At 36.2% G+C, this 13194-nt stretch overlaps 1 protein-coding gene across 7 annotated transcripts in view; it reads right to left on the bottom strand.

Annotated features, from left to right (window-relative positions):
* Window positions 1-13194, bottom strand: part of RBM33 (RNA binding motif protein 33) — a 106957-nt gene that overhangs the window by 52933 nt on the left and 40830 nt on the right. For all 7 annotated transcript variants that reach the window (XM_075492379.1, XM_075492380.1, XM_075492386.1 and 4 more), the window contains one exon: window positions 11836-11894. In XM_075492379.1, the coding sequence (XP_075348494.1) occupies window positions 11836-11894 (59 nt within the window). The remainder of the gene's footprint in view (window positions 1-11835; window positions 11895-13194) is intronic.

The raw sequence follows: 13194 nt of genomic DNA, 5'->3' as shown, positions 1-13194 counted from the left end.
GTTAATGGGTTTCAACTGAACAAAAGGGAGAATTGCAAATTCATATGATCAGCCAAGGCTGCAAGGTTCTACATTTCAGTCCAAGACTGGGGCCAACTGTGACACTGGGGGGAAGGACAAAATATTTACATGCCCTTCCAGTGAGACCCCACAAGGCTGGATCGCATTCATACAGACAACAGTTCCAAAGACCAAGTTACCGAACGCCCATATGAGAAAGACCCGGCAGAATGCATACGTAACTTTTTGGAAGAGTCTTGTCCCCTTCTCGTTGTTATCAGATTGATTATTTAGTATCATTATTACTGACTTAGTATCATTATTGTTGATTATTTAGTACAATTACCAGACTGATTATTTAGTAGAAGTGCACCAAATTGCAAGGAAAGACTCCTAAAATGAAGCTTTTAGCTAGATTTAAGGCTAGTCGCAAAAAGAGCCCAGACTCGGAAACAGCACAAGATCTGAAGCAGACATACCCACCACGTCACAGTCTGGCCTAGAAGTCCTTAACCAACCTACACATACCCCTTCACAAAACTGCAGCCACTTCAGCACTGTAGTTCCTTCTGAACCACTACCTGCAGCCCTGGTGTTAACAAGTATTTCAAAGAACTGAGAGAGAAATTGTAATTTTTGAAAGCTGGAGGGCTCTTGAACTGTCTTCTCAGTATGGCTTTGTGGGCTACAAGCGGGGACAGCTCTGGCCCTTCTTTCTTATCTTCTGTGAAAACTAAAACATACCAATGCCTCAACACTGAAAGCAAGGTACTAAATGTCAAGATTTTTCTTAAACTACCAAAGAAAGTAATTTTTGGTCTGTACTTTTTCCTGTTTTTAAAGAATGTGATAAACTCTCATTTAATTTATACTCTTATAATTTTACTTTGAAAATTCTTATGCATAATATTTGGGGGGGGGGGGGGGGGTGTTTGTTTTTAATACAAGAACTGAGGTCTAGAAGGAATTTACATGGGAAATCGGGTTCTGTGTGGATTTCGAAAGAGACCACAATCACAGACGTTTTAGAAATACTTAAAAGGAGAAGATAACTGCAGAGTGAAGTGCAACTGACAGGTATTTTACTGTGTTAAATCTCTAATTTTGTGAAGTTCACTCTGACAAAAAAAAAATCTACCCACTCTTCCTCCCCACACACTATAATTTACAGCACTTCAGACTGACATTTTCATACAATTCCACATGTCTGCAGGTTGCACAATTTCCTCTTTTACTAACTTCCATTATTCAATATAGCTAAGGCATAATTTACACCTTATCAATCACTTTTGGAAAAAAAAATGCAATGCAAACTTGTGTCTACAATTCATTAGAGTTGTGAATAGCTCATTGAACATGACTTTCACACACTCAGGCAATCCCACCTTCTGAAAGAACACGAGATAAGGTTACTTTAATCCTTTCAAAGAACTGCACTATTTTGCCTTCCTTTTATCCCTCTAAATATCCTTCCTAGTTAAGAAATTAACATTCTCTCTCATACAATTCTTACACAAATTGTACTTTTACTTTTCTGCATCTCTTGTTAATTACATGATGTTATCTCCAATAATCTATTCATGAAGCACAGATAACTTTGGTTACCAATAAAAGGGAAAACTTAGCATAAATTGCTTAGCACAAAGTTAATCTTATAAAGCAAGGAATAAAGAGGATCTAACAGCTATTATATGACTTATCAGCTTCTCTAAAAGGGTCACTCTACTTTTTTTCATGAGACTAATTAAATACCTTAACAATGTCATTGAAACTTCATGAATCTTTCAATAAATTACACCCTGCCTCTACAACATGTTTTCATTTATTAATCTCACTTAAAATGCAAAGAGCTAGGAGAACCCCATTGACAGTTAAGCAGGGCCACTCAGTTAATTCTTCTTATATGGTTTAAATGCAAAGAATAATGACCACTATAACCTATGACAATTAAAACTATAGCCATCTGTCACATGATGTTAATCCTCTTATTTCAGCAGCTACTAGACTTTTTGAAAAGCTTTCCTAAAACGCCTACCTTCCAGTGCAAGGAACTGACTTTCCATCCTCTTGTGTAAGAAGCCCTGCTTCATATGTCTTGGATATGGTTCAAAAATGTTCAAGTAGGAATGTATACATCCCACAAACCATGGCTCTTCACATTCAAGTTTCATAGTATTCTCATTTACTGTGCACAGCATACAGAAAGGGAATGATTCACTGAAAATTTATAATAAAATGTATTTTGATATTTCCTTAAATATAGTTTGAATGACTCATTAGTGTCCCTGTGATGTCTACGACAATCATGTAATTCCATCACGGTGAACTAAAACCTAGCAAGCACCATGATTTTCCAAATGGATTTAGTATTATAAGACAACCTTATATAAAATTTCATGCCTTAAATACATTGCAATCAAGAAGGACAAAAATTAAAGTTCAGAGCAATCATAAAACTCAAGACAATGTATGCTACCCATACATGAGTCTTTTCAAAGTTTCTGGAATATATTTTCCAAGGGGAAAATGCAAGGAGATAGCAAGTGCTGGTTCAAGTACATGGACTGCTCTGATCCTAGTATTACAGGCAGATTGAGACTGAGAGAGAATGGGTTGGTATTTTCTTCAACTGAGCTGAAAGTAATTTTTAATATTAAAAAGTTCCACATAACTTGGACAGCTTCTCTTTGATACTACACAACTCCAAGAGATAAGGAAGTGTGTTGGGATGTTTAGGTACAAGTCCAGGTCATCCGTAAGAGAAATCACCAATGCCTGATTTCACTGTTTAAGGTCCCAGAACGGAATTTAGTCATCATGGAAAACCAGTACGAGCAAGGAGAAAAAGGCATGGAATCCCTTGTTATTTAAGCCAACTCATGATCAAGTAGCTAAAATAAAGACACAGGCGATACAGAAAAAGGATACTCCTAGCACACTAAGATAATCCCAAACAGTTAGCAGACTAAAGCTAAAATTTAGATCCACTGTATATTAAAAGTATCCCTTTTCAGCAAGTTTCAGGGCATCCCCCCCAATGCATCAAGCAGGGACATATTCATGTTGCAAATCGAGACAAAAATACTCACAACTTCAGTGTTTCTGTAAGAGAAGCAACAAAGCAGAACAGCCCACAAGCAATCACTGCTACACAGAAGGACTGCTTCACAGATAGGTTTCTTGGACCTCCATCTGCTCTACCATCAAGGTACGTACATTAGAAAAGGAAAATCTGCAGGACAAGTGGTCCATTCAAGAACAATTCTCAGAAAATACTCCTAAATGAAATGCAGGCATAGGAAAGATAGTTAACTAAATCCCAACTCTAGCTTTAAACTCCTAACAGTGCTGATGTACAGAAAAACCATGCTGCCATCTGTTTTGTACGGATGAAGGAAGAGTGTCTCCAGCAAGGAGAGACAGGCCATAATAAAAAATAGCATGACAGACAAGTTGTAGCAGCCTGCACTGCCTGAAGGAAGAGTAAACCCAAACCTCTTAGATTAGAGCACAAACCAAAGTAATTTCTTAAAACAGGTGTTTTAAACTAATTCATTTGGAAGAGTCAGTTTCACTTTAGTTTGTAATCCTCTTCAGGGGTGTGGTGTAAAAAGAGTGTGTGATTATTTTTGTTTGGTGCCCTCTAACTTTTTAAGTACAATATAGAAATATCACAAATAGAAGCTGGAGAAGAGAGACATTAGTGCCATTCAGAAGGATGATCTCTCCCTTGAAAGAAGAGAATTTCATAATCATTTTATTTAAAGACAATAAAATCCTTCTGCATATTTTTGTGATGAAAGCTAACAGTTTCAAGGATGTGTAAAAAATTAGGGACCCAAAAGTTTTGGACCTCCTCTGCTTTTAGAGCTATTGAGATAAAACATCTAACAAAATTCATACCTTATCCTTAGACTTACCAGAGACTACTCCATGGAAATATTATTACAGCATTTATTGACCTAGTGTATCTTGGTGACCTGCAAGTCACCAATAATTAGAAACAACTCTGAGGTCAGAGCTAAACTGGATCATGAACATAAAATTCAGGATTTCTACATCACACTCCAAGCTTGAAAGTGCAGCTATAGCTAATTTTAAAACCATCTGAGAACCTCAAAGATAAATACATGTGACTTGGGGATGATGCTTCTCCCTTCAATGAAAAATGCTCAGACTGATACCAAAAAAAAAGTCAAGAAGCAGCCAGTTTTATAGAAGACAGATATTAGAATTGCTGCTAACCTGGACTTTGATCTTTATTAGAAAAGGCCATTTCAGACCTGACTATTTAGCAGTTAAATTACCTGATTCCTGATTTTTAATTCTGTAAGGAAATATCATTTTGGAGATGTTTTGCACATCTCTGACCTTGCAAACACTTTGATGCGATAACTTTACATATCCAGAGCTCCCAGTGTGCCTGCAAGTACTACTCACATGTTGCGTATGAAGGACTGAACATTTTTTCCTTTTTGTGTATCGTACCATAAACCCATAGTATTCTTCTAAATTAACTCATTTTACTGTAAACAGTAGTATGACTTGTTTATAATGAATGAAGCGTTTTCATTCACATTCTAAAGAAATGGCAAGAAATGAAGGTGCAGAAAGTGAATAAATACCAGTTTTTAGATTTTTTTTTTTTTTTTGGTATTGGGACCACACAAATATACTGAATTATCTTTTAAAAGGACATTTTCTCAGCTCAATGAAAATACCTTAAGAGAACTATACTATCATCTAAGACTTTATATTGTTATACCAAATATATATTCTAGTACTTAAACACTGAATGGAGAACTAAATTACCCTTACTACATTGTAGTAAGAAGTCAATTGTATGTTTTAATTGGATTTCTTTATGAGTCTTGACTTCTGCAAAATATCTCTTTAACAGTATCTAATTAATGGCTATGTAGCTACATGCATAATACTTTTTCCTCTTTGCCTCAATAAAAATTTGTGCTTTGCTCACAAGGCTTTAGAAAGTTCAAGCTTCATTCATATGAATGTATCAAAATCACAATATATAGCTATATATATAAAAATATACATCTATATCAAAACTTTTTCACTGTGAGGGTGCCTGAGTGCTGGCACAGGTTGCCTAGCAAGGTTGTGGAGTCTCCATCCTTGGAGATATTAAAAAGCCATCTGAACAGGGTCCTAGGCAACTGGTTCTAGGTGGCCCTGCTTGAGCATGGGGTGGGACAAGATGACCTCCAAAGACCCCTCCCAATCTCAACCATGCTGTGATTCTGTATTTAGCAGGTACTAAATAAAGCTGAGAGTGAAGAAAATCTAGCATCATTAACACGGGGAAAAAAAAAAAAACCAAAATAATCTACAACTCTTGTTTCCTTGCCAGTGTTAAATAGTGATTACTTAACAGAAAGGTAAATGACAGTGACTATGAAATATAAGTGCACATGTTTTCCATTTGATTTTAATATCTACAGAGCATGTGCACACTGGAGCTAGCATGACAAGTTAAAGGGTTACTGCATTTATAAAGCATCTATTTCTTTCTTATTTAATAGCTGTTACCATCATGTTTAGCTGCTGCTGCTCCTCCTGCAAATGGGAATTCATTGATATGATTAAATTTGATGGTATGATAATGTATGGTAATCGTGATTAATCAGAAGCCCACTAGCAAATGGAGGATGTTGGGTATTATGTCACCTGCATTTTAAACTGCATTCCCTCTATGCCAGCCTGACAATATTTGACAGCTGGAGGGATCTCATGCTGCATCTGCTTGCTACTACTTATAGATCTGATAAGAGAAAGTGCCCATCATTCCTTCACTATCTTAAGTGCTGTAATTATAGGGCTTTGCAGTCAAGTTGTGAAAACAGTTAAGTGTTAAAACCGAAGCTTTTTGCTAGCTGCTGAACAAGCTCTGTCTCACATCTGCAAGGGCTATAATCTGAAAGAAATGTAATTTGATGCAGCAGTCTCATTCAAACATGATTTGCATGAAATGCTGTATAAAGCACTATCCAAGAAATGTCAATCAACACCACCTGATACCATGTATCCTGTTAAATGAAAACAAAATGCTTTCTACACTACCTGTGATCTGCCACTGCTACACAGTAATAGAGTGAAAATTTCATTTACTGTTACTCATTATAGTAAAGCCATAGATGAAGCAGAATAATTGTGAGGAAGTAGGAGAATCATTTTCACAAGTGGCTTTTTATTTCCATTAACAGTTTGTCTACATACTGTTGCAAACATGTACTAGTTACTAAATATCATTACTCTACTAAATATCAGTTTAAAACAACTGCCTGTGCTCAGATGCAGGACTGTTTAAATTGTCCTTACTGTGAGTACTGGAGAATATGAGCCACGACCTTAGTAACAGTTGCTAAAACCCTTATTCACTCATAGCAACTCACAATCGAATTTGAAATGATGGAAAATATTTTACTCCCTATTTGCATTTCCCACAACAAACAGCAAACACTATTGCAAGGAGTTTTACTTTCAAAAGCACCGCAAATTTCTGCTTCTACATACTGCAAGAGGTGTTTACATAAAAGCACACCCACAGACCCAGGTACCTTGTAATATCCATTAAAATGACCAAAGTTTGCTAAAATGGCATTGTAGGCTGATCCAAGTTAGTCCAAGGGCCACTTTGGGGAAAAAGCAGTAAATCGTATCCTAATGTACCTTTTATAATTAATTTGTATAGCACTAATACATTGTTTGTCTAAAAGAAATGTTTCAAGCAAGTGGCAATGAAGGACAGCGACCTCTGTTCAGAGCAACAACTGGGCACCTGTTTAAAAACCTCTTACATATTAAAGCATAAAGAAGTGTTTAAAAGCAGTGTATGAATTTCAAACAACACTTCAAAGCTCAGAATTCATCAAACTAGAGCTTTCAGAAATGGTGAAAAACCTGAATCAAGACTAATCAACTGCCTTTCACAGCATCCATTTAAGACAACACCTGATGTCCTGGAGATCAAGAGGAAGCATGTTGAATGGGAATATAAAGAAAGTTTACTAAGGTTTTTGCAGTTTAAGGGGGAAAAAAAAAATCAAGTAGTCTTTTGGGATAAAGATGATTTTGAAAGGAAATTGCAAGGTAAGTTCCAAAAGCAAATCACATCAAAATCCCCTGGGAACTGAAAAGACATGCGATGTAGAATATTCACAAGAGCCTGAGGACAAGTTGCTCTATTAAAGTCTTATTTTTATACTGAATAAAACATAATTTATGTTATACAATTCAACTTTTTCAGACTTGAATTCAACAGTTACCTGAAAGGTACCCAGTGCACTAAGGTGTCCTATCAGAGGAGAAAAGCTTTGTGCGTTAAAAAGTATTAAAGCCTTCCTGCTATAAGTTAGGCAGACACTAGTGCCAGTTCATCTTGTGCTTTGTGCCATTTCAGACTATTCCTAACTGCAGCACTGAAACTCAAGTTGACTAAAGTCAATAACATTTGTCTGTGGCATGGACACCTGCCCAGCTCACACCATGTTCAGGGTGTCAGGTTAAGGACAGGAGCTAAAGCAGAATTTATTCCAGTTTCCTGAAAATTCTCCTGGATAAAGATGCACAGCTGCGTTAACAGGCTCTGCTCTCTCTGCAGCAGTTTCACAGGAGGATCCAGGGCAGAGACAGAGGGGGAATGGCCTCAGATCCGAGGAATTCCTCTCTTCTGCCTTGAGCAGTGTGAAGCAGGTTCTTCCCAACTTCCTCTTCACTCCAAATGCCCCACTCTAGCCCCAGATTTGAATGCTAGGGATACCTCACAATTTCTGGCTGAAGAATGTTGACAGCAAAAACACTTTCCCTCTGCCACGCTCTATCCCAAAGTGGGTGTGACAACCCTCATTCCGCTTTTATATGTCCTTAAAAAATTGCACACATGCCACATATAAGTATTAACTTCAGTGTTTATTAAAAGAAATAAATGATGTCTGAAGCAAAAAGTCTTTATAAATTTTTCTTCAGGCAAACATTGAAATATTTCAGACACAGAATGTGCTGGTGGACTCACATAAGGGATGAAAAGATCTGGACCATCAACTTAGCTCCCAGGTTCATATTAAGTAATGATCTGGCCTCTGTAATAGTCAGCAGCAGCCTAGATACAAAGTGTTTAAAAACACCTCTTCCATTTTCTATTTATTTTCTTCTTCCCTTGTTTTACCCCATCCTTCTTCACAGAAAGCAGGAGTTGAAAGAGAAATTAGCCCAGATAACAAACACCGGAGGACAGGAACCACAACAGTCCCTTTTGTGTAACAAGAAAAAGCACAGGCTCCGTACCTGCACTGGGGCATCTGCAAGAATTAATAATTTGGTCAGAAAACATGTGAAAAGTTCAGAAGATCCATACAACTAGTTTCTGAATAAAGTCTTCTCTCATCTTCCTTCAGTCCCCAAAGCAGACTTATTTGTGAAATACCAACTGTGACACTGAGACAGGAACTCAGAAAAAGGCATCTTAACCACTTTAAAGCAAAGGCAGATGATAAAGCAAGACCTTCAGAAGGACTCCGCCAAAGAGGTTAGCTTAATCTGCTCTTTAAACAGTTTAAAGAAAACATGCAGTTGGCACTTGCACAGTTCCAGGTTAATTCAAATACCTGGAAAAATATTAGCATCGACTATGCTTGAAGATTGGATTACTATCAGCTACAGCCACCTGAAGAGTACTGTGCAATTTAGACAAGCATGGAAGCCTTTGCAGAACTCAGGTCTTGAACTCCCAGGTATAACAAGTTCACCATGTTTCTCAGCTGTAACATGCCTCAGATCCACCATTTATTCAGTCCTAATCAGTTGAATATAGCTCTCAAACATCACACTAAGTCACACTGAATGCTTACAGAGTAAGAGATAGACAACCTCCTTGATTCAAGATTACTGTAAATGTTAAAATAACTCTAAGTAGGGAATACAGATTCATTCCATTATGTCCTTTCCAGTACTTCCTCTCTAAATATTTCAGGAGTTAAGCTTTAAGTAAGAAATAATTGAACAATGAGCCCTATCCTGAAATATTAAAATTTAGATACAAGGTTAAGTGAATTTAATCAGTCCCAACTCCAAGCAGATTCAATCCTGATCAACATTACCCTGATTTAGTACTACATTATTTCTTATAATTTAGAACTCACACCAATATGCTAACATGCTCATTACAACTTTGTTCAACTCTTCAATTATATCCTTCTGCAAAAGGCTGTAAGAATTAACCATTACATGGTTACAAGTCACTTCATTAGCCCTAAATTAATAACACCTGGTTTCCAATGGATTTACGACTTGCAATTGATTAGCTCTGATTGAAGCTCTTCCCATGTTCAGAGCACACACAGGCTCTCTGTGCTGAGAGGTTTCTCTCCTCGATAAGACAGGAACTCAGAGGCAATTTTGCCTTCAGTTAGGGCACTAGCCACTTTTAGGTCTCTCCCTTGCAAGAACTTCATTACTTTTAATGTTTCTACCTCTGCCACATTCAATCAAAATAAACCAGTTCAAAGTTAAAGTGGAAAGCAGGCTACAAATATTTAATTCTAACCCCACAGTTTTTTAGAAACAAAGCAATCTGAAAAATCAGTTGACTATTCTCCTTTGATTAGGCAATCCTAAAAACAAAAGCAAGTTATGACATATCCAGAGATTCTATCTACAATGAGGAAAAGGATGAATGAACTATAGCCTGGAATACTTCTTTGATCTTTTTCAAATGGCTTGTCAAAGTTGTCTAACCATTGCTATATTGCTATAAGTCAACATTTATACATAAACAAGTGAATTATAATGGCACAAAAGCATTTGACATGTAACAGTGCAAAAAAGGTAGTTCTGCAAGATAAAACGTTCAAGTCAGAAAGTAAATTTGTCTTCAGCTCAAGAGCTAACATACTACATCTAATAAAACAAACATGAGATATGTACACAGTGACACTTAATTCCTAATCTTAATATGACTGATAACCTATGCAAAATTTATAAAGTACTTCATAAGGGAAGTCCATATTATACCCATTTGATAACTCAGTGAGTCATGGAAAGATTAAGTAACTTTCTCAGGGTCACAGAGCAGGTTACTAGCTGAAGTATGGAAAAAAAAAAACACACACACCAAAACCACCACTCAGGGCAACCAAATCACAGTACTGAATTCTCTTAGTTAAGCTAGCCCTCCTCCTCTTTTTTAATAAAGAACTACACTGACTTTTTGCTAGTGCATTTCTTACATAAAAAAGCAGCGAGCAGTTAAGTATTTTCCTTCAGGCAAAAGGAGCAAGAGTCCTACCAAAAATGTTCCATCTATTTTATTCCCTTTTAAAAACAGCTGCATGCAAGATTAGCTAGGTCTGCAGTACTTCTCAACTTGCAAAACCAAAAGTGAACAGAATTAAAATCTAATTTCACAGTTAATCTAAAAAAAATTAATTTCCAATTTTTCTACACTGATGTAAACACACAAAGATGTCAATTACAATGCCTTTACAGATATACTTTGTCCTCCAATTTCTTTTCCATCCCAAATTGTGTTTATTGGCAAAGCAACTTAGTGTCAAAGGAAAACAAATGCAAGATCCTTGTTTTCATAAAAAACAATTAGAATTACTTTTAAAATGTTAATAAGGTCTCCACATAATAATACTAAAGGCTGCTAAAGAAAACTATTTCTTCTGAAAACCGCAGTATTTTTTAATAGAAAAATATCTCCGTTTAAAGTGTTGACAATGAAATTATATAACATGAATTTACTTAATGAAACTGGGGTTTTACTGCTTCACTTTTTTATACTTCACAGAAGAAACATGGCAATTTAAAAACTCAGTTATTGTAGAAAATACAGATATCAATTCCTCAGCTAGATGTCCTGCATGAAAAATATTCTGTGTTAAAAACAAACAGGTATGCACATGGCAATCAAAAGTCCCAGCAGGTTTCTGAAACCTGCTTCTTTCAAATACATCTGATCTCTATGCAGGTAATTCACTGTGTGATACTACACAGATGTTCACAAACAGCTACTTTCCTCCTTCAACACTGCACACATTAACAGAGGATAATTTTTGTGTGTTTCACATATTTGGGAAACATAATATACGAGTCTTTATTTGAAAAAATTTAAGGCAATATTGCACAAACTATTTATTCTTTTGGTTATTTTGATACTCTGCAAACCACTTGAACTAAAAATTTAGGACAACAAAATTGTGAAATTATGAGAAAAGGTCTACAAGCATGCACTCTCTCCATTCACAGAACTAAAAAAATATTACCAAGTGAAATTAGCCTAGTGAAGCAGCTAGGCACCTTGTTTGTTTTGGAAGTTAGAAACATATGAGAAAGCAAGGTCATGCAATGCCATTCCCATTTTTTATATAAAAATATGAGGGCGTTTAAATGCCTGAAGTAATGATAAAAAAAGAAAATTTGCTGAGTTTTACAATAAGATATATATACTCCTTTTTAAGCTTAGGGATTATTTCAAATAGCCTTTTATTATATCAAATAAAATAAGGATTCTATTTATACAGAAAGAGTCAGGTAATAAAATGAAGCCCATATTCCTTAAGACAAGATGTATTCATGCCTCTCCCACTGGAGAAACTGGTTCAACAATTTTACAGTTAAACAGAATTAATTCTACTCTCAAAAATCCATTGACCTTAAGCTTTTAACAAACATTTTCAACTGCAGAGTGTATTGTCAATATTTACAAATCCTTAAAATTATATTTCACTAGAACAGCTTTTATTTGCTATATTAATATTTCCTTGCAAATGTATGCTTATCCATATCAGAGAAGAAGAAACAGCTGCTACTCACAGGAAATCTCTGGGGTCCTACAGCAGGTCTTGGCTGGGCTGGAACTGGCAGCAAGGGCACTGAAACAAGAAGCACCTTTTAACACCATTTGTTTTACCTAACAGTTGTTGCTGTTATTTCCAAAAGCAGTTGCAATAAGAAGCCACAATTAAAATCTGCTACATTTACCCTCACATGTCACAGTTCCTACAATTAACTGTAAAGCAACCATTCCCTCCCCCGCAACATGCAACAGGGCAATTAGGATTCTCCTAGTTAATTTACATAATTTAATTCTGCATTTTCCAGAATTAAATTGCTCCTTGTTGCAGGAAGGAAAACTAGAATACTTCTTCAGCCAAAGATGTCTCTTAGACAAAGCTGACAGAGACACTAACAATAATTTCATGTCTCAAATAGAAGGATACATGATTAATTTACCTTCTCAACTTCATGCCCCTCAAGATTTCCTAGGTATCTCCCAGCCACACCACCAACCTCCCACAACAAGCATGGGCATGAGAGGCTCTATCTGGTATAAATCACTGTTCATAGGAGGGTAAAATGAAGCATGAAGGGGCAATTAACAGCAAGCAAAAACTACTTAATCTGGCCTTGCCACAGTAATGGTATATGCAACTACGATCACTGTGCTGATCTCAGATGAAAGAGTGCTATTTCATAAAGAGACACCAAGAATAATTGAGACCCTCTTCCTGAAAAATAACCTCCAAAATTGGGATTTCAGGGGCATTAACCTGGATTACTTTTCCATATAACTGCATTTCAAAAGATGAGTAAAAAAAAAATTTCCCAAAACATTCACTTAGTAGTATGGCATAATGCACAAAGTGTCTACTGCTGGATCACCTTGGGGACTGAATCTTTACTTGAATCCCCAGTACAAAGTGTAATGACGTATTTCCCATTTTCCAGTGCAGTTTTTTCCTCGTTAAGTGTTAAAAGTACAAATGTCCAGTGTTAAACAGAAGGCCTAGAGAAGTTAAATAATGCATTTCAATCAAACATTATTGCTCATCTACTAAAAACTTTTAGTAAGTTTATTTTTCTTCAATTTGTTTTTAGCATTTCTGAAAGTGACAGTAAACATCGACTTTGTAGACAACTACTGTATTCACTTCAGAGCAGGAAAGATGTTAAGAAACACACTCAACTCCTCCCTTAAACTGCATTTTAAACTCCCTTAAACTAGCTGCATTTCCCAACATAGAGTTTGATAAGATGCCTCAAAAAATCCCTTTTTCCTTGGTAACTGAGGCACAAGAACTAATGCATTAGTGGTTATTTTTAGTTCACATCCATGTCTGGCTTCTATCCACTTTTGTTAAGTACTTGTGGTTTACTAGTTCAGGGACTGAT

The sequence above is a fragment of the Mycteria americana genome, chromosome 2 (genome assembly GCF_035582795.1).
Source record: "Mycteria americana isolate JAX WOST 10 ecotype Jacksonville Zoo and Gardens chromosome 2, USCA_MyAme_1.0, whole genome shotgun sequence".
Lineage (NCBI taxonomy): Eukaryota > Metazoa > Chordata > Aves > Ciconiiformes > Ciconiidae > Mycteria > Mycteria americana.
This window is presented reverse-complemented; position numbering and strand designations above follow the sequence as displayed.